This window comes from Scyliorhinus torazame, chromosome 11 (assembly GCF_047496885.1).
Source record: "Scyliorhinus torazame isolate Kashiwa2021f chromosome 11, sScyTor2.1, whole genome shotgun sequence".
Classification (NCBI taxonomy): domain Eukaryota; kingdom Metazoa; phylum Chordata; class Chondrichthyes; order Carcharhiniformes; family Scyliorhinidae; genus Scyliorhinus; species Scyliorhinus torazame.
The window spans coordinates 141,888,373-141,910,428 of NC_092717.1; the positions used below are offsets into that span (position 1 = coordinate 141,888,373).

Sequence of the window (22,056 nt, forward strand, 5' to 3'; positions counted from 1 at the left end):
GGCCCCCTGTCTCTACACCAAATCCATGGCCACTGGTACAATGATTCTCACAGATTGGGGCCAACAATGACATAGCATCCAGCTTATAATGCTTTCTAAACTGTTTCCATATGGCCACACCACTGGACTGAAGTCCATTTAGCCAGAGCGAATGGAAGAGGAGCTGTAACCAAGGCTCTGAAACTCTGCAGGCACCTCCCTCCATCTGCCCCCAAACAAATTCCGTCCCCCTGTACCAACCCCGCATCCTCTCGATATTCTCCGCCCAATAATAAAATAACAGATTGTATTGGATTGGATTTGTTTATTGTCACGTGTAGCGAGGCACAGTGAAAAGTATTTTTCTGCGAGCAGCACAAACAGATCATTTAAAGAACATAGAAGAACAAAAAAAAATTACAGCACAGGAACAGGCCCTTCGGCCCTCCAAGCCTGCGCCGATCCAGATCCTCTATCTAAAACTGTCACCTATTTTCTAAAGAACAAAGAAAAATTAAATTTTTTCATGTACTAAAAATTTAGTACATGAAAATAAAATAAAAATAAAATACCGAATAGGTACACAATGTAAATACATATCAGGTCAGTCCATAAGAGGATGGCCCGACTACCTATCCCTTTGCAAAAATACCCGGAGAATCAGCGGGGTCTTACCCGCCCAAATAAAAGAAGATAATATTTTACTGACTTTCACAAAGATACATTTAGGGTGGAAAACTGCAACAAAAATCAAAACCTTGGGAAGTTATTCCTATTTACCAACTGAACTCTGTCCGCCAAGTTCAGTGGGAGGTTTCCCCACCTCTTCAGGTTAGCTTTCACTGCAATGACCAGATCCCCCAAATTTAGTTTATGGAGCACAGCCCAATCATAGGCCACCCAGATTCCTAAATAACAGAAGCTGGACTGGCCAGGCGAAAGGGCTACCTCCCCAGACCAACTCCCCACCCTGGGTGACTCACCGGAAAGCATTCGCTTTTGCCTAAGTTTAATTTATACCCTGAAAAGGAGTCAAACCTCCTGAGCAGTTTCATTATCTCCTCTGTACTGGTGAGGGGGTCCATCACATCCAGCAACAAATCGTCTGCCTACAATGGTACCCTCTGCTCTATTCCCCTCCCTCTCTCCTCCCCCCAACTTCGTAGGTGACCTCAGCTCTATGGCCAGAACTTCAATTGCTAAGGCAAACAATAGCGGGGACAGTGGACATCTCTGTCTCGTGCCTCTCACCAGTTAGAAATGCTTTGAACTCAAGGCATTCATCTGAATGCTCATGGTGGGGACCTTATATAAGAGCTGGATCCAAGCTATAAATCTAGGCCCAAAGCCAAACCTCCCTAGGACCTCAAACAAATAACCCCACTCCACCCTATCAAATGCCTTTTCCGTGTCTAATTAAATAATCACCTCTGACTCAAGGACTGGAGAAGGGAACAAAACAACATTTAACAGTCTCCGAACATTGGCCGACAATGGCCTACCCAAACAAATCCAGTCTGCTTCTCCGATATAACCCCTGGAAGGTAGGGCTTCAGGCGCATAGCCAAGACCTTCGTCAACAACTTTGCATCTGCATTCTGGAGAGAAATAAGACCCACACTCTTGCCAAATCCTTATCTTTCTTAAGACGAAGGAGATAAACGCCTGTGTCAATGTGGCTAGAAACACCCTCGAGACATTGAATCCTTGAACATTTCCAACACCACCAGGGTCAATTGTCTCATAAATATCTTGTAAAATTTGATTGGGAATCCATCCGCTCCTGGCGCCTTGATCCAACTGCATCAGACCCATGCATTACATAACCTCCTCTAAGGTCAGCGGGATCTCCAGTTCCTCCCTTCTCTCCTGCTCCACCACTGGGCTAGGCAAAATATCCAAGAACTCCAACATTGACAATCTGTTTCTCGGGGGCTCCAACTTGTAAAGGTTACAGTAAAAAATCTCAAAAGCCTCATTAACCTTGGCCGGGGGAGAGATCAACCTGCCACTAGAGTGCTTTACCTGCACTATTTCCTGAGAAGCCACCTGTCGCCTCAGCTGTTGCGCTAACAGGTGACTGGCCTTCTCCCCATGTTCATAAACAGCCGCCCTCGAACGTTCTAGCTGGCACACCGTTCTGTCCATTGATAGCAGCCCAAATTCCAACTGCAAATTCTTTCTATTTGCCAGTAGTTCCGGTGTCTGACTAGCTGAGTATTACCGATCCAACTCCAGGGTGACATCCACCAACCGCTGCTTCGCCACCCTTTCAGTCCTCTCCTAATGTGCCTTGCAAGAAATGATCTCTCCTCTAATAACCACCTTCGAAGCCTCCCACAACATGGAAGTGAAATCCCCTCACATCTGTTAAACCCCAGATTCTCCTCAATGGCAGAGGAAACCCGCCAACAGCGACATCTCCAACCTCCCCGGGGGGAGCTGAGCAGGCCCTGACCCCACCACCAAAGCCAGAAAATGCGGAGCATGATCAGAGATCACTATCACCGAGTACCCTTCCCCCATCACTTCTGGCAGCAGGGACCTAACTACCACAAAAATAATCGCTCCTAGATTATACTTGATGTGCCTGGGAGAAGAAAGAAAAATCCTTTTCATCAGGGTGTAAAAATCTCCACGGGTCTACTCCCCCTATCTGTTCCATGAAGGCCAAAAGTACCTTTCCCACCTCCGAAGGCCTCACAGCCTTAGGCCTCGACTTATCCAATCAAGGATCCAATACACAGTTAAAGCCCTCTCACAGAATTAGCTGGCGTTAGTCCAAATTGGGGATCTATACATTTTGATAAAATCTGTGTCATCCCAGTTCGGGGCATGTACATTGACCAGCACCACCAGGGCACCCGCCAACAACCCACTAACCATAACATATCTCCATGTGGATCCGTCAAAATCTTAGCCACCAAAAAAGCTGCCTTCTTATTAATCAAGATCGCTATCCCTCGGGCCCTACTGTCGAATCACAAATGAAACACTTGCCCCACCCAACCCTTCCGCAACCTTAACTGATCCTTCACCCACAAATGGGTCTCCTGCAACAGCACCGCATCATCCTTTAAACCCTTAAGGTGCGCAAACACACTAGATCTCTTTACCGGTCTGCTCACCCCCCTCACAGTCCATGTGCCCAGCACCCCCCCCCACCATATGAGCTGCAGCTATCACTCCAGTTAACTAACCGCCGAAATCAACTTTATTATTGCCAAAGTAGAGAGAGAAAAAAACACAAAAAGAAACATGAACAATAAACAACACCCATCCCTCTAGCCCCCACAATAAAATTCCCCATTAACACAGAAAAACTTCCAAATCGCCCAATAAACACACCCCATCAAATACCAGAAATCACCCACCGCCTCTATACAAACATCACCGAACCAATACAAAAAGAAAACATTTATCTCAAGCCCAGTCCATTTGCGGGATTCTCCTCCAGTGGGATTGTCTGTTGCGGCGGCAGAACACCCACGCCCGTGGGTTTCCCGACAAAGTGGGGTGGTGACAATGGGAAATTCCATTGGCAGGTGGCGGCAATGGAGAACGCGATGCATACGAGAGCATGCCGCCGAGGAACACGCGGCTGGCAGACCAGAGAATCCCACTTCATTTCTCTCCATGAACGGTTCAGCTTCTTCTGGAGTCCCAAAGTAATAGGGCAGGATTCTCCGCCGGCGGGATGCTCCGTTTTGCTGGCAGCCCAGGGGGTTTCCCGATGGCGTGGGGTTGCCCCACAATGGGAAACCCCATTGACCAGCTGGAGTAATGGAGCATCCCGCCGGCGGGGTGAGGCACAAATGTGGCTCGTCGGGACGGAGCATCCCGCCCATAGTCTTTATTTTCGTAAGTCACATGGAGGCGCAGGGGGTAAACCACACCAAATTGAACCTTATTGCGATACGATGCAGCCTTGGCCTTATTAAGTGCAGCACACCTCTGGCCAGCTCTGCTCTAACATATATTCTCCTGCATGACCCTCCCATCTGTAATTGGGATGATCCTTTGCCCACCGTAAAACTCTTTGTCATGAAAGCTGTGGAAGCGCACTATGATCACACACGGTACGGGGATTCTGCCTCAACGACCTGCGGGCACGATCCAACTCTGGATAGGTCACCATTTCCCCCTGCCCCACCATCTTCCAAAACAATTACGACATGAACTTTGTCGTGCTCGCACCCTCTAGACTCTCCGGCAACCCAACCACCCTCCATTTCGGTCTACGAGACCGATTTTCCAAATCATCTACCTTGGCCCTTAATACTTTGTTATCGGCTGCCACCTGTGCCATCTCCCCTTCCAGGGCAGTGATCTGATCACTCTACCTAGACAGAGCTCCCCTCACCTCTTTCAGCTCCACGCCCTGCACCTTCACCACCTCGTCCACCTTAGCCAAGGCCGTTCGAATCGAGGATATCACCGCCCCAATGTCTTTCTCATGGTCCCCTGAGACCTCCCACTGCAATTTCTGTAGCTCCAGAGCTAAGATGTCAACAGTTCGTGGAGTGGACTATGATACCGCAGCCGCCGCCGCCATTTCTTTTTCAAGACAGGACTCAGAAGTTTCTAAATTCAACACTAATTCCTTGTTTTTTCTGCTGCCGGGTCTGGTATCTATTGGGCATCTCTTGATGTGGGATATTTAACCCATCAATAAAAACAAACTTGAGCCCAAATTTCTTACAAAAATCTAGGCGAAAAGGGCTTAAATAAAGTCCTCTGGTGTAAGCCACCTCATGTGTGACTTCTCCCCTTCATGTCTCCACCAGAAACTTCTCAGCCCATCATAATGACTAAGGTCACCTTGTATCAAGAAATTGAAGCCTTTTTTTAATGACCCTTGCAATTTGAGGCATGTAACTATTCAGCTGCTGTGAATCCGTTTATAATCTCTGCCACAGTTTTGGTTGGCTTAATATCTTATAAGCTATTGAAGCAGAGGGTCAATTTACAATCATCTTCAATACTTTGGTGGTGACAAAAGTAACATCTAATTGCTCTAATAAACTAGTGTTGCTTCAGCATTTTCTGGCTCTAAGTTCCAAGGAATGTTTTATAGAAATGAAAGTAGCAGGGCTAGTTAGAGTTGAGCACCCAATGGTATAATAATAGTGTAGGCAGACAATGTGGCTCACTATATCAGGTTATTGGGCTAACAGTGTAAGGTGAATGTTACCTCCCAGCAGGAGCTGGTCCATCTCGATGGGAAGCTTTGCCTGATTTTCATGGCCAAGCCTCATTTATATCCTGCTCCCTCACTACCCATCCAAAACAGGTAGAGAGAGGCCAATGACTGCCTTCAGGCCAGACAAAGTCATGAGGCTTGTAAGCTGCCACTGCCACCCCAGTGGCATAATGATATTATTACTGGACTAGTAATCCAGAGACCCAGGGTAATGCTCTGGAAATCCGGGTTCAAATCCCACCATGGCAGATGGTGCAATTTGAATTCAATAAAAATATGTAATTTAAAGTCTAATGATTTGTTGATTGTCCATCTGTTCCTCTGATGCTCTTTAGGGAAAGAAATCTGTCATCGTTACATGGCCTAGCCTACATGTGATTCTAGATCCACATCAGTGTGGTTGACTTTTAAATGCCCTCTGAAATGGCCTACCAGCCAGTCAGTTGTAACATAAATTATATAAGGAATGAGACCGTACAGATCACCTGGCATCGACCTAGGCACTGGAAACGACAATGGAGAGAAAAACAAGAAACACTGGATAAACTCAGCCAGTCTAGCAGCATCTGTGGAGAATGAAAGAGTTAACATTTCGAGTCCGTTTGACTGTTTAGAACTCTGAAGAAAAGTCATACGGCCTTGAAATGTTAACCTTGAGGTGCTGTGGGCCATCAGCAGCAGCAGTATTGTACTCAACCACAATATGCAACTGCATGGCTCAACATATCCCCCACCCTATCATTACCGCCAAGCCAGGGGACCAACCCTGGTTCAATGAAATGTACAGGAGGGCATACCAGGCGCAGCACCAGGCATACGTAAAAATGGGGGGTCAGCCTGGTAAAGCTATAGCATACGACATGCGCATTAGACGGAGCTAAGTGATTCCACAACCAATGGATCAGATCTTAGAACAAAGAAAAGTACAGCACAGGAACAGGCCTTTCGGCCCTCCAAGCCTGCGCCGACCATGCTGCCCGTCTAAACTAAAATCTTCCACACTTCTGGGGTCCGTATCCCTCTATTCCCATCCGAGCTCTGCAGTCCTGCCACATCCAGTTCAGAATGGTGGGGAACTCCACGTATCCCCATCCTCAATGATGGGGGAGCCCAGCATATCAGTGCAAAAGATAAAACTGAAGCATTTGAACAAATCTTCAGCCAGAGTGCCGAGTCGATGATCCATTTTGGCTTGCTCCAGAGGTCCCCAGCATCACAGATCCCAGTCTTAAGCCAATTCAATTCACTCCACGTGAGATCAAGAAACGCCTGAAGGCACTGTATACTGCAAAGGTCACGGGCCCTGACAATATTCCCAGAATAGTGCTGAAGACCTGTGCGACAGAACTTGCCACACACTAGCCAAGCTGTTCCAGTACAGCTACAACACTGGCATTTGGCTGGCAATATAGAAATTTGCCCAGGTATGTCCTGTACACAAAAAACAGGATAAATCCAACATGGCCAATTACCACCCATCAGTCTACTCTCAAAAATCAGTAAAATGATGGGACGAATCATTAACAGTGCTATCAAGCAGCACTTACTCAGTAATAACCTGCTCACTGGCGCTCAGTTTGGGTTCCATATCATTTGTGACTCCTCAGATACTGAAGCAGTCCATGTCCAGGTAAGACCTGGACAATGTTCAGGCTTTGGCTGATAAGTGGCAAGTAATATTCGCGCCAAACAAGTGCCAGCCCCTTGACATTCAATGGCGTTACCATCACTGGAATCACCCACTATCAACATCCTCGGGGATGTCATTGACCAGAAACTGAACTGGATTAGCCATATATATTGTGTCTAGAAGAGCAGGTCAGAGGCTCGAAATCCTGCGGCGGGTAACTCACTCCCTGACTTCCCCAAAACCTGTCCACCATCTACAAGGTACAAGTCAGGAGTGTGATGGAATACTCTCGCCTTGCCTGAATGAATGCAGCTGCAATAACACTGAAGATGCTTGGCGTCAACCAGGACAAAGCAGCACGCTTGATTGGCACTCCATCCACGACATTCTCTCCTTCCACCACTGAAACATTTTGGCAGCAGTGTGTACCATCTACAAGATGCAATGTAGGAAATCACCAAGACTCCTTAGATAGCACCTTCAAACCCACGGTCACTACCTTCTTCAAGGACAAGGGCAGCAAACATATAAGAGCACCACCACCTTGTAGTTCCCCTCCAGGCCACTCACCATACCGACTTGGAAATATATCGCTGTTCCTTCATTCTGACTGGGTCAAAATCCTGGAACTCCCTTTCCAACAGCCCTGTGGTTGTACCCACACCACATGGACTGCAGGGTTTCAAGAAGGCAGCTCACCACCACCTTCTAAAGGGCAGTTAGGGATGGGCAATAAATGCTATTCTAGCCAGTGACACTCGTATCCCATGAATGAATGAAAAAAACCTTTGTTAGGGTGGGGGCAACTTATGGTGCCAATTTCAAAGGCAGGAACATGGGAGGATCCTGGACAGCAGAGGATTTCCTTATGGAACACAAGTGAAGTAGTAGATAAACAGGCATGAAGCAAACACAATAAGGGCAATTTTAATGAGTGACGCCCCACAACAGTGGTATTGCCACTTCCATTTTACCAGCATTTCGGTACAATTGATGAGAAAAATTTGTTCCAATGAATACTAACATTTGGAAGTTAAAAATAAAAAGTATGAAGTATTAAGAATGAAAGATCGTTGAAAACATTCACACTGGCACAAAGTTTTTGTATATATTAGTTTCAATCCCATGATTTATGAATGCTCCTCTTGCTAATTGGCTAATATGATATGTTGTCATGAAAGAACACTTCAGGTTATATTGCAGAAATTGATATTTGGATCGGTAAATCAGATAAGTCCTGAAGTCTGACATTTTTGTCTTTACAGAGGATTCATCTGTGGAGTGTTTCAATGGAAATGAGACCTTAATGCTTAATTCTAGTGCTGCAGAAGGAGGCCATTGTGGGGAGATGTATGCAAATATGGGAGACATTAATGGTAATGGCACAGCCAATCCAGACCATTCTGCTGGCCAGGATGAGCAACCAATCAACCTAAGTGACAGTCCTCTATCAGTCCAGATAACACCAGACTATGGCACAGATAACAGCAGCAATGGCAGAAGAAACCGCATCAAGTATACAGTTACTGACATTAAAATGGAGCGAGATTCAAGAGATTTGGGAAGCAAGGTAAGAAATGATCAGATTGTCATATGATTAAAAATTCCACTACAAATATGGGAAAATCAACCTGATGGCAGCCATTCAAAAGCAATATAACCTTGAAATTCTTTTGAGAAAATAGGTACAACTGTGGAATCTTTATTAAAAAATTACTGGTTTACCTTCAATACTGGAAGTAAATTTTACGTTTATTTTACGTGTTAGTCTTTCCCTGGCGAGAGACAGTGGTATTTTCACTGGACTCTGGGGACCCGGGTTCGAATCCCACCATGGCAGATGAATTCAATAAAATTCTGGAATTAAAAGTCTGAGGATGATTACAAAAAGTAAGCAAGATAGGGGCTGATTTAGCACAGTGGGCTAAACAACTGGCTTGTAATGCAGAACAATGCCAGCAGCGCGGGTTCAATTCCCGTACCGGCCTCCCCGAACAGGCGCCGGAATGTGGCGACTAGGGGCTTTTCACAGTAACTTAATTGAAGCCTGCTTGTGACGATAAGCGATTATTAGTAAAACTATTGCCGATTGTTAAAATCCCATCTGATTCGTTAATGACCTTTTGGGGGATGAAATCTGCCATCTTACCTGGTCTGGTTTACATGTGACTCCAGATCCAAAGCAATGTCGTTGCCTCTTAAATGCTCTCTGAAATCGCCTAGCGAGCCAGTCAGTTCAAGGGCAATTAGGAATTGGGAATAAATGCTGGCCCAGCCAGTGATGCCCACATCCCATGAAATGAATAAAAGAGAACTGTTTACACTCAACTTGGGAAATTCGGATGTTTTCCATCACCTGACTTTAAGAACATGTTTTATTAGTTGCGTGATGGCATATTTTTTTAAATGCTTACATGATTGTGTCTTGGATTATTTACACCATGTAGTTGGACTTGTAATGTTTGTACACCCATTTTAATCTGCAGCAAAAATAACTTTTGAGCATGGCCAAGTACTTGATCTGTTGTGGTTTTAACGTCAGTGTGGCAGAATTGTGTATTGGACATCAGAAAGGAAATGACCCAGTGGAAATGTAAGATACATTTCTCTTTTAGGATCAATATAGATTCAATAATTGAGTTATACAGAGCAGGAAGGTCCCGGGTTTAATCACTGTTGTGTGCTCAGTTGATTATAGTTTTGGTTCCACGAATGGCCTTTGGAGGGGTTTGGGGTAGAAATTGGCCAAAGTTGTCATCTTATCGCTAACCAGGAGCTTCTACTGGAAGAGGGGCTCCAGACTTTGGTTCAATGTATTCCTGGAGGTTTTATTGCATGACCCCCTGATCCCACACTATTACCATTGGTTGTCCAACACACCCATACACTGCTTTCTTTCCCATGCTTTTTTGAAAGTGAGCATACTATATATTACTGATTGGATAATTATTTTTTTAAAAAATATTTATTGAAAATTTTTTCTAAACAACATTTTTCCCTCTTACAAAACAAACGGAACGATAACAAAATATAAATTTTTAACAATACACAAGTAACAAAACCCCATTATCTATTGACCTATACTAAACTAGCCCCCTGGGTTGCTGCTGCTGGTCATCTGTCTTCCCTCTAACATTCCCTTAGGTAGTCGAGAAATGGCTGCCACCGCCTGGTGAACCCTTGAGCTGATCCTCTCAGGGCAAACTTTATCTGCTCCAGTTTAATAAACCCCGCCATATCGTTTACCCAGGCCTCCAGTCCGGGGGGTTTCGCCTCCTTCCACATGAGTAGGATCCTGCGCCGGGCTACTAGGGACGCAAAGGCCACGACATCGGCCTCTTTCGCCTCCTGCACTCCCGGCTCTTCCGCAACTCCAAATAGAGCTAACCCCCAGCTTGGTTTGACCCGGGCATTCACCACCTGCGAGATCACTCCCGTCACTCCCTTCCAATATCCTTCCAGTGCCGGGCACGCCCAAAACATATGTGCGTGGTTTGCCGGGCTCCCGCCACACCTCCCACATCTGTTCTCCACTCCAAAGAACCTGCTCAATCTTGCCCCCGTTATGTGTGCTCTATGTAGCACCTTAAATTGAATCATGCTAAGCCTGGCGCATGAGGAAGAGGAGTTTACCCTGCTTAGGGCATCAGCCCACATACCCTCTTCTATCTCTTCCCCTAATTCTTCTTCCCACTTTCCCTTTAGTTCTCCCACCGACTCCTCCCCCTCTTCCCTCATCTCTCTGTAAATCTCTGACACCTTGCCCTCTCCGACCCACACCCCTGAAAGCACCCTGTCCTGTATCCCCTGTGTCAGGAGCAACGGAAATTCCCTCACCTGTTGTCTAGTAAATGCCCTCACCTGCATATATCTCAAGAAATTTCCCTGGGGTAACTTATACTTTTCCTCCAATGCTCCCAAGCTCGCAAAAGTCCCATCTATGAATAAATCTCCCACCTTCCTAATTCCCAACTGGTACCAGCTCTGAAATCCTCCATCCATTCTTCCTGGGGCGAACCAATGGTTGTTCCTGATAGGGGACCCCACCAGGGCTCCCCGCACCCCTCTCTGTCGCCTCCACTGTCCCCATATGTTCAGTGTTGCCGCCACCACCGGGTTCGTGGTATACTTTTTAGGTGAGAGCGGTAGCGGTGCCGTCACCAGCGCCTCTAAACTCGTCCCTTTACAGGACTTTCTCTCCAGTCTTTTCCACGCCGCTCCCTCACCCTCCATCATCCATCTACATATCATTGCCACATTGGCGGCCCAATAATAATCTCCCAAGTTCGGTAGTGCCAGTCCTCCTCTATCCCTACTACGCTGAAGGAACCCCCTCCTTACTCTCGGAACTTTCCCTGCCCACACAAAGCTCATGATGCTCCTATCTATTTTATTAAAAAAGGTCCTGGTGATTAATATAGGGAGACATTGAAATACAAATAAGAACCTCGGGAGGACTATCATCTTAATTGCTTGCATCCTGCCCACCAGCGATAAAGGCTGCATGTCCCACCTCTTGAAGTCCTCTTCCATTTGTTGTACCAGCCATGTCAAATTAAGTCTGTGCAAGGTTCCCCAGCTCCTAGCGATCTGAATCCCCAGGTATCGGAAGTTACTTTCCACTTTCCTTAGCGGTAAGCCTTCTATCTCTCTACTCTGGTCCCCTGGTTGTATCACAAATAATTCACTCTTCCCCATGTTTAGCCTATACCCCGAGAATTCCCCGAACCTCCTCAAAATTCGCATAACCTCTATCATCCCCCCCGCTGGGTCCGACACGTATAACAATAGGTCATCCGCGTATAATGAGACTCGATGTTCTTCTCCCCCTCTAATCACCCCTCTCCATTTCCTGGAGTCTCTCAACGCCATGGCCAGAGGTTCAATTGCCAACGCAAACAACAATGGAGACAGCAGGCATCCCTGTCTTGTTCCCCTATATAATCGGAAATACTCCGATCTATGTCGACCTGTAACTACGCTTGCCGATGGTGCCCCATAAAGAAGTCTAACCCAGCGAATAAACCCGTTCCCAAACCCAAACCTCCTTAACACTTCCCATAAATACTCCCACTCCACCCTATCAAATGCCTTCTCTGCGTCCATTGCCGCCACTATCTCTGCCTCCCCCTCCACTGGGGGCATCATTATCACCCCTAATAGTCGTCGCACGTTAACATTCAGTGTCTCCCTTTTACGAACCCTGTCTGGTCTTCGTGCACCACCCCCGGGACACAGTCCTCTATCCTCGATGCCAGTACCTTTGCCAGCAACTTGGCGTCCACGTTCAATAGTGAAATAGGTCTATAGGACCCGCACTGCAACGGATCTTTGTCTCTCTTCAAAATTAGCGATATCGTCGCCTCCGACATCGTCGGGGGTAGAGTCCCCCCTTCCCTGGCCTCATTGAACGTCCTCGCCATCAACGGGGCCAACAAGTCCACATATTTTCTGTAGTATTCCACCGGGAACCCGTCCGGCCCCGGAGCCTTCCCTGCTTGCATGCTTCCCAGTCCCTTAATAACCTCGTCCACCTCAATCGGCGCCCCCAGGCCTGCCACCTCCTGCTCCTCCACTTTCGGGAACCTCAATTGGTCCAGGAACTGCCGCATCCCCTCCTCTCCCTCTGGGGGTTGAGACCTATACAGTTCCTCATAGAAGGTCTTAAACACCTCATTTATCTTTCCTGCCCTTCGCACGGTGTCTCCCCTTTCATCCCTAATTCCTCCTATCTCCCTCGCTGCTGCCCTCTTTCGCAGTTGGTGCGCCAACAGGCGACTAGCCTTTTCCCCATATTCGTACCTCCTCCCCTGTGCCTTCCTCCACAGTACCTCCGCCTTTCTGGTGGTCAGAAGGTCAAACTCGGTCTGGAGTCGTCTCCTCTCCCTGTACAGCTCCTCCTCCGGGGTCTCTGCAAATTCCCTGTCCACCCTTAAAATTTCCCCCAGTAATCTGTCCTTTTCCTTGGCCTCTGTTTTCCTTTTGTGGGCCCCAATAGAGATCAGGTCTCCTCTGACCACCGCTTTTAGTGCTTCCCAGACCACTCCCACAGGGACCTCGCCGTCGTCATTGACCTCCAGGTATCTCTCAATACACCCCCTCACTCTTGCACACACTCCCTCATCCGCCATCAGTCCCACATCTAATCGCCAGAGTGTTCTCTGCTCCCTGTCCTCTCCTAATTCCAGGTCCACCCAATGTGGGGCATGATCCGAAACCGCTATGGCTGAGTATTCAGCTTCTTCCACCCTAGAGATCAACGACCTTCCTAAAACAAAAAAATCTATCCGGGAGTACACTTTATGGACATGGGAGAAGAAGGAATACTCCCTAGCCCTAGGTCTTAGAAATCGCCATGGATCCACTCCCCCCATTTGGTCCATAAACCCCTTAAGTACCTCGGCCGCTGCCGGCCTTCTTCCGGTCCTTGAGCTGGATCTATCTAGTCCCGGGTCAAGCACCGTATTGAAGTCCCCTCCTAAAATCAAATTTCCTGCCTCCAGGTCCGGTATACGCCCCAGCATCCGTCTCATGAATCCCGCATCGTCCCAATTTGGGGCATACACATTAACCAACACGACCTCCATTCCCTCCAGCCTACCACTCACCATTACATATCTACCTCCGCTCTCTGCTACGATGTTCTTTGCTTCAAATGCTACCCGTTTCCCCACCAAAATGGCCACCCCTCTGTTCTTTGCGTCCAGTCCTGAGTGGAACACCTGTCCCACTCATCCTTTCCTTAGCCTAACTTGGTCTGCCACCTTTAGGTGCGTCTCTTGGAGCATAGCCACATCTGCCCTTAGTCCTTTCAAATGCGCGAGCGCTCGGGCCCTTTCTATCGGTCCATTCAGGCCTCTCACGTTCCACGTGATCAGCCTCACTAGGGGGCTACCTGCCCCTCTCCCGTGTCGACTAGCCATTACCTTCTCTAGGCCAGTCCCATATCCCGCCTCCGCGCTCCCGCTCGCTCCCCCAGCGTCGCACACCGTCCCCGAACACCCACTCTTTAGCCATTCCCTTTTGGATTTCCGCAGCAGCAACCCAGTTGTCCCCCCCCCCCCCCCCCCCCCCCGCTAGATCCCTATCTAGCTTGATTGCTCCCCCCATATCACTTCCGTAAGTCAGCTGACTTCAACTGACCCCGGCTACTCCTGCTCACTCCTCGACCCCCCCGGTGTGAGGGAACTCCCATCCGCCTTGCGCCTGTTTTCCCGCCTTATTCTTTCTGGCGCGGGAACATCCCTTTACCTGACCCGCCTCTTATGGCGCAGCTCCCTTTCCCCTCCCCCTCCCCTTCCCCATTCTCCGACTATGTCCCGTCTTTCCCCCCTCACCGGCGCCACATTTCCCCAGTGTCTCCCCCCTTCCCTGTTTACTTCTCGATTAACTTTCACCATAACATTAACAAAACAATAACAATAACAATTCCCTGCAGCATCAGTCCCTCAGTTCCGGTCCAGTTTCTCTTCTTTAATAAAGATCCATGCTTCCTCCGCCGTCTCGAAGTAATAGTGTCTCTCCTGATACGTGACCCATAGTCTTGCCGGCTGCAGCATCCCAAACTTCACCTTCTTTTTGTGCAAAACCTCTTTGGCTCGGTTGAAGCTTGCCCTCCTTCTCGCCACCTCCGCACTCCAATCCTGGTATATCCATACCACCGCATTCTCCCATCTGCTACTCCGCACCTTTTTAGCCCATCTCAGGACCTCTTCTCTGACCTTAAGGCGGTAGAATCGCACGATTATCGCCCTCGGTGGTTCTCCCGCTTTTGGTCTTCTCGCCGGGATCCGACCTGCCCACTCCACCTCCATGGGGCCCGCAGGGGCCTCAGCACCCATCAGTGAGCTCAGCATCTTACTTGCGTACGCTCCACAGTCCACTCCTTCCACACCCTCAGGGAGACCTAGTATCCTAAGGTTCTTCCTTCGCGCTCCGTTTTCAAGGGCCTCGATCCTTTCAGCACACTTTTTATGAAGTGCCTCGTGCGTCTGAGTCTGAACCGCCAGGCCCAGGACCTCGTCCTCAATACCTGACACCTTCTGCTCCACCACGCAAAGCTCAGTCTCCTGGGTCTTTAAAGTCTCCTTAAGCCCCTCAATTGCCTGTAGTATCGGGGTCAGTACCTCCTTCTTCAGCAGGTCCACGCACCGTCTCACGACCTCGTCCTGCTCAGGCCCCCCTGATTGGATAATTCTTGACTGTCAGCCGAGCAATCTTTTTTTCTCACTTCCAATATGCTAATAACTGAAAAAAAAACATTTTCAATGAAATTGAGGAATTTACTTTTTAATTGATCCTTGAAGCGGTATCCATAAGATTAAGCTTTCATTCCTGGAGATTCCAAGACAAATATGTGAGGCTTGGAAACCTGGAACTGGAAATTCAACAGGATTGAAAATCACACCCTTTCTGGTCACTTGAAGAATGAGCACTTGTAAAATTGTCTCTCAGAAAGAAGTGAATGCATTCAGGTGGGGCTGGTGAAATAAAATAGACTAAAAGCAAAATGACTATTTTATGTAAATCTTTTAAAATAAAAGCTGTGGCACATTAGAGGAGGGAGTAAAATATCTCCTTGGCACAACGCAAATGAAAGAAAATGTGATTTTGTTTTTCTGAAGTCAGCTTTCAATTCACATGAAGTGGTTCCCGGTACATTATTCAAGAGATGTTGGATTTTATACGTAGGAAATGCAAAAACTCCTAATTTCTGTGGGTTGGAGACAGTGGATTTTCGTGGAATCATGGGGCGCGATTCTCCACTCCCGCGCCGAAGTGGCCGCGCCGCGTGAACGCCGTTGAGGTTCATGACGGCGCGAAACGGCCTCGATCCCGACGGATTCAGGCCCTGACAATGGGCCAGGATCGGGACTGCGTCATCTACACGCACCAGGCCTTGGCGCCCGCGTAAAGGCGGCGCCGCATAGATAATGCGGCCGGCGCCGCATAACGGGCGTCATCCGCGCATGCGCGGGTTGGCCGGCACCAACCCGCGCATGCGTGGTTGCCGTCCTCTCTAAGTCCGCCCTGCAAGAAGGTGTCTGACGGATCTTTTGGGGCCGCGGAAGGAAGGAGGTCTTCCTTCAGAGAGGACGGCCCGACGATCGGTGGGCACCGATCGCGGGCCACCCCACATTTGCAGGATCACCCCTCGCCCCCCCCCGCAGGCCGCCCCCCCAGCGTTCATGCACCGTTCACGACGGCAGCGACCAGGTGTGGACGGCGCCGGGGGGAACCCGCCGTTTTGGCCTGGCCGCTCGGCCCATCCAGGCCTGAGAATAGCGGGGGTGCCGGAGAATCGCCATTTTGGGTGTCTCCGGCGATTATCCGGCCTGCGCCGCGCGCAACTCGACGGGCCGTTCCCGCCGCTTGGGAGAATCGCGGGAGGGCGTCGGACCGGCGTCCCGGGATATTTTGCCGGCCCAGGCGATTCTCCCAACCGGCGTGGGAGTGGAGAATTTTGCCCCATAAGATGGCCCTTTACCTTTAGGAGAATTTCAATGCACTGTTCTAAAAAATATTTCAATTAGCTATCTGCTGCTTGGAATTTGCCTCCAGGAAAAGTACAGAGAGGCAGTTAGACATTCGGAAACCAACCTGACGGGCTGCATTCTAAATTTCTAAATTCCAGTCCTAATCTCCAGACAGACTGATTTTACTTTTGGTACTACTGGGTGGGTGGGGTTATGAATGGACATTAAGTTGGCAAGAAGGCTATAAGGAGCCATGCGGGTTAATGCAGGTCACGAATGGGCATAGAGGTGGCATGAATGACATGTAAAAAGACCTTTTGAAATTACCTTTCAAAAGGTTCCGAATCCAGGCTTTGGTTCACAACTCATCTGAGGGGCCGTGGCCACTTGTCCTTGGGAAGCTGGCCCGACTCCATGAAAATTGCTCGGCTAAGCCTAACCCCACAATGGAACAGGCCAGGTCAGGCATGCAGGCTGCCGTTCACGACGGCACGGCCACTTCAGCGCAGGAGTGGAGAATCCCGCCCATGATCTTTCAGAATTGAATGAAAATTAGCAGAAAGATTATAAGCAGCACAACTACAGGCAATTGGAGCCATTTATTCTGCATTCTGAACCCCATCATAGCTCTGGCCTTTAGTCAAACGATCCATTTGGATCTTTAGGTGAGTAACTTCATCTTGTGTTACCTTATTGCTCTGTCTATGTGAGAAGCCTCTCCAGTCCCTGTGGGGCTGCTGGCCAGCTCTTACGTGGGTCACTTGGATTGACCCACCTGTGTTCGTAATATTGGTTGCTTCGTGTACAATTGGCCAGTGGGCACAGTCACAAGACATGTGGACTTACGAAACGGTCCTAATGTAAGTTTTCCCACCATGGGGAAACTCAGGCCTAGGAATAAGGGTTAGAAAATGCGGTTCAGAGTAGAATACAATAGTTATACCATTGGACAGAGCATTAACTGGAAATGATCGGAGTTTGTAACAAAGGCAATGTGTTGATCATGAATGACTTTAATCTTTATACAAATTAGACAAATCAAATTGATAAAACTGGTTCTGGAAGATGAGTTTGTGGAATGATTTCACAACAGATTTTTGGAACAATGTGATGTGGATCTACCTGGGATAAAGCTATTTAGATATAGTATTGTGTAATCAGGCACGGTAATTATTAATCTCATAGTGAAATACTCTCTGGGACAAAGTGACCATAATACAATTAAATGTCATATTAAGTTTGACAATTAATAACTCAAGTCCGAAACAAAAATCTTAAACCAAACCATTATATAGGTGGCTAAGCTGGTTTGCTAAATAGACTAAAAGGTATAGTGGTAAATGAACAGTGGGAAACATTTTTAAAAATTATTCAAAATGTTTAACAATAATGTGTTCCATTAAAATACAAAATCACAAGATGAAAGAGCCATCTGTAGCTTACAAAGGAATTTAAGGATAGTATAAGATTAAAAGAAGTGGCTTATAAAGTTGCGATGCGCAATGGTAAACCTGAGGACTGGGAGAAATTTCGATTGAGGATGAGTGAATAAATGTAAGAAATTGTTGTAATATATTATGTATTATATTTTTTTATAATAATATAATTAAAAACCCTGTGTTCAAATGCATACAGGCAATATGTCTGCTAAAGCTGTAATAAAGGTGTAAAAGTGAGGAAATCATTGACTTTAACCATTTACTTCTTTACAAAAAGGCGGCTAATGAAATATTGTTTATAGAAAGGAACTTCCCTGGAGTGTAGATAGTTAAGGAGGTGTTTAGTCCAAGCTAAGCAGATCATCCGGGTACAGATCCGGGATACAGATAATGTAATTAATGGAAGGAATTATGTCTGTAGTTTTTGGCAGTTTGCCACAGGATGTGAGTCTGTCAAGACAGAAGGATTTTCAAGTTGTTCCTGGAAGGGTCTCTCTCCAAACGTCTGCACAGAGAATAGCAAGTAACCTTGAATGCTAAATCTATTTATGAGTGAACTGTATTGGGTTGCTTGGTTGGAATATATATAGTGAAGGTGTAGGGCATAAGTGAAAGTTTTCCTTTTATTTAACTGTTTATTTTAACTGTTTGAATGTTAATTGTAAAGCAATTCCTTTGATGCTAATGTGGTTGATTCTGTGTTTAAATTAAAGTTTGTTTTAACATAACAGATACCTATTGGCCAGAGTCATCGGGCGGGATTCTTCGGAAACTGGCGGGGCAGGCAACTCCGGCGCGAAGGAGTGGTGTGAACCACCCCAGCGTCGGGCCTCCCGAAGGTGCGGAATCCTCCGCACCTTCAGGGGCTAGGCTGGCACCAGAGTGGTTTGCGCCGCACCGGCCGGCACGGAGGGGCGCCAAATGGCCTCCACCGGCAGGCGCGAGTTGGCGCATGCGCGGGAGCACCAGCGTGCACTGGCGTCATCCCAGCGCATGCGCAGGGGGGGTTCATCTCCGCGCCGGCCATCGCGGACCGATACACCAGCCGGCACGGAGGAATAGAGTGCCCCTATGGCACAGGCCCGCCCGCGGATCGATGGGGACACCCCCCGGGGCCAGATCACCCGTGCCCCCCACCGAGGACCCCGGAGGCCGCCCGCGGAGCCAGGTTCCACTGGCAAATACCTGTCGTAACATACGCCAGCGGGATCCGCCGAAAACGGGCAGCCACTCGGCCCATCGCGGGCCGGAGAATCGGCGGGGGGGGGGACGACACCGCTGCCAGCGGCCACCGACCGGCGCGATTCCCGCCCCCGCCAAATCCCCGGCGCCGGAGAATTCGGCAGCCGGCGGGGGCGGGATTCACGCCATCCCCTGGCGATTCTCCGACCCAGCGGGGGGTCAGAGAATCCCGCCCATCACTCCTGGGGTGAAGTGTCCTTTCCTCACAGTTTTACAAATTGCAAATTGTTTCGGGTTTCTCGGCTGGTATCCCAACACAAATTGAGGTCTGGTCCAGTATCCTAACAGACCAGAAAGTTGATCAAAAGGGAAAAAAATAGATTGACAGAAAACAAGCCAGGAATTTAAAAACAGGTTGGAAGAGATTTTACAAATATACAATAAGGAGAATAGCTTAAATAACTCTAAGGGAGCAAAAAGGGAAATTAACATGGGGGGAATGAGGAGATGGCAGAAACATTGAACAAATATTTTGCCTGTTTTCACTTGAGAAGACACTAATTGCATACCACAAATAGAGATAACTAAAGGACTAACAAAAGTGAGAAATTTTGAATAATATCAGCAGAAAAGAAGTATTGGAGAAACTTTGGGCCAAAAAGTCAGCAAATTCTGAGAATCTGATAACCTACATGTGAGGGCTCTAAAAGAGGTAGCTGCAGAAATAGCAGATGCACTGGTTATAATTGTCCAAATGTTCCCAGATTCTAGAACTTTATCCTGGATGGTGTCAAGTTTCTTGAGTGTTGTTGGAGCTGCACTCATCCAGGCAGGTATTCCATCACACTTCTGATTTGTGTCTTGTAGGTGTGGACAGGCTTTGGGGAGTCAGGAGGTGAGTTACTCGCTACAGGATTCTTAGCCTCTGACCAGCTCCTGTGGCTACAATATTTATATGGCTAATCCAGTTCAATTTTTGGTCAATGGTAACTTCCAGATGTTGATAGTGGGGGGCACAAGTCTTCGGTACTATTGCCAGAATATTGTCAGGGCGCATAGCCTTTGCAGTATCCAGTACCTTCAGCCATTTCTTGATATCATGTGGGGTGAATTGAATTGACTGAAGACTGGCATCTGTGTTGCTCGGGACCTCTGGAGGAGACCAAGGTAGATCGTACAAGGTAGATTATTGCAACTGCTTCAGCCTTGTCTTTTGCACTGATGTGCTGGGCCCTCTGAACATTGAGGATGGAGATATATGTGTGCAGCCTCCTCCTCCAGTGAGTTGTTTAATTGTCCACCACTCTTATTAATAATAATAATAATAATAATCACTTATTGTCACAAATAGGCTTCAATGAAGTTACTGTGAAAAGCCCCCAGTCGCCACATTCTGGCGCCTGTTCGGGGAGGCCGGTACAGGAATTGAACCCACGCTGCTGCCTTGTTCTGCATTACAAGCCAGCTGTTTAGTCCATTGTGCTAAACCAGTCCCTCTTCATGGTTGGATGTGACATGACTGTAGAGCTTAGATCTGATCAGTGATTGTGGGATTGCTTAGTGCAGTCTATCACTTGCTGTTTATCTTGTTTGGCATGCAAGTAGTTCTATCGGCTTCATCGGCTTGACACCTCATTTTCTGCCGCATGCTACTCCTGGAAAGCCCTCCTGCACTCTTCATTGGTGGTAATGGTAGAGTGGGGGATACGTCGAGCCATGAGGTGACAAATTGTGACTGAGAACAATTCTGCTGCTGATTGCCCACAGCGCTTCAAGGATGCCCAGTCTTGAGTTGCTAGATCTGTTCTCAGTCTATCCCATTTAGCGCAAAGGTAGTGCCACACAATGGAAGGGTTTCCTCAATATGAAGACCACTCACCCATGATCCACAATACATAAGATTTTTAACCTCAAAACATTCCAAATTTAGGACAGCTAAATTTGAATGTTAATAAAAGTTGGGATAAGATGCTGTCGCAAAATTGAATTCCAGGCTCTAAGTCTCTGGGCTGTCCCAATGAACAGTAATGGTATTTACAGAGGACGAGGATTAGGAAAAAAATCATTCAACCTATCATAGCTCAAACCTCTAGTATATTAATTCTCCTGTTGTGCATCTGAATGACCATGAATGACCCTAATGTTTAGACTCTATTACTTTTCTTGATAGATTATTGAAAACATTTTAATTTGTTGCTCATCAAACCAGGCTTTGCAGTCGTATGAATGTTGAACCAGTTGTAATACTTTATAACCTACATGTGGGGTTCTTTTCAACTTTCTAAACATTCTAGTTACTGAGTTTATGTAATACGCTTTGCTGACTTTTGAAGCATTTTATAAAGACAGCGCATTTTAAAACTGCCATTTTATTCTTCTAACATCGCTGGAAATCTAGTAACTAGGCATGTATCTGTCTATCACAGTGTCCTTGATAATCTGGAAGGCTGGAGTGTTGAAATTTTATTACAGTCAAGAAATAATTCAACTGCTTCAATTATGTCGTTTCTCAAGGGAGACTATGTACCTCACTATGTATTGACATTTCTTAAATTTATGCCTTGTTTATACCAGAAAAATCCTGTGGATTTAGATTTTCTTGAAACATTTCTCCAAATATAATTCTTTAAATGAAAAATCTTTGCAGACAAACCAAACATTTTTGTGATTTGACTAGGCATCTGCTTGTATAATTTTGTACAGCATGGAAGATTAAGTTTTCAGTGGCGCTTTGTAAGCCCATGTAGCTGACAGTGAGGATCACCTACATGGAACATATGTCAGAAATGTAAATGTGCCCTGTGAATTATTTACTGAATTATGAAATCCTGCACAGTGCACACCTGAGTTCCTGATATGTGCTTCAGATCGGCAAGGCCCTCCAACTGCACGAACGGGTTGGAGTTTAGCATATTAAGGTCATAAAGGTTCAATGATCAGTTTCCCAAACAAAAACAGAATAAGTGATTGATTACAGCAAGGAAAGTAATAATGTTCACAAAATAGCCAAAAGCTTCCTGCGACGAGTCTGCATACATAAAGTGCACCCTAAAGTGTGAAACCCTTCCATATTCTTTGAAGGCATGTGTACAAACGTAGGCTAATTTTCTCCTTTCCTGTCATTCCAAAAATGCACTTGTTCAGCAT

The 22,056-nt window shown here is 47.1% G+C and overlaps 1 protein-coding gene across 3 annotated transcripts in view; it reads left to right on the forward strand.

Moving 5' to 3' along the window:
• LOC140385559 (nucleolar protein 4-like) overlaps window positions 1–22,056 on the forward strand; it is a 635,493-nt gene that overhangs the window by 369,662 nt on the left and 243,775 nt on the right. For all 3 annotated transcript variants that reach the window (XM_072467836.1, XM_072467837.1, XM_072467835.1), the window contains one exon: window positions 8,078–8,382. In XM_072467836.1, the coding sequence (XP_072323937.1) occupies window positions 8,078–8,382 (305 nt within the window). The remainder of the gene's footprint in view (window positions 1–8,077; window positions 8,383–22,056) is intronic.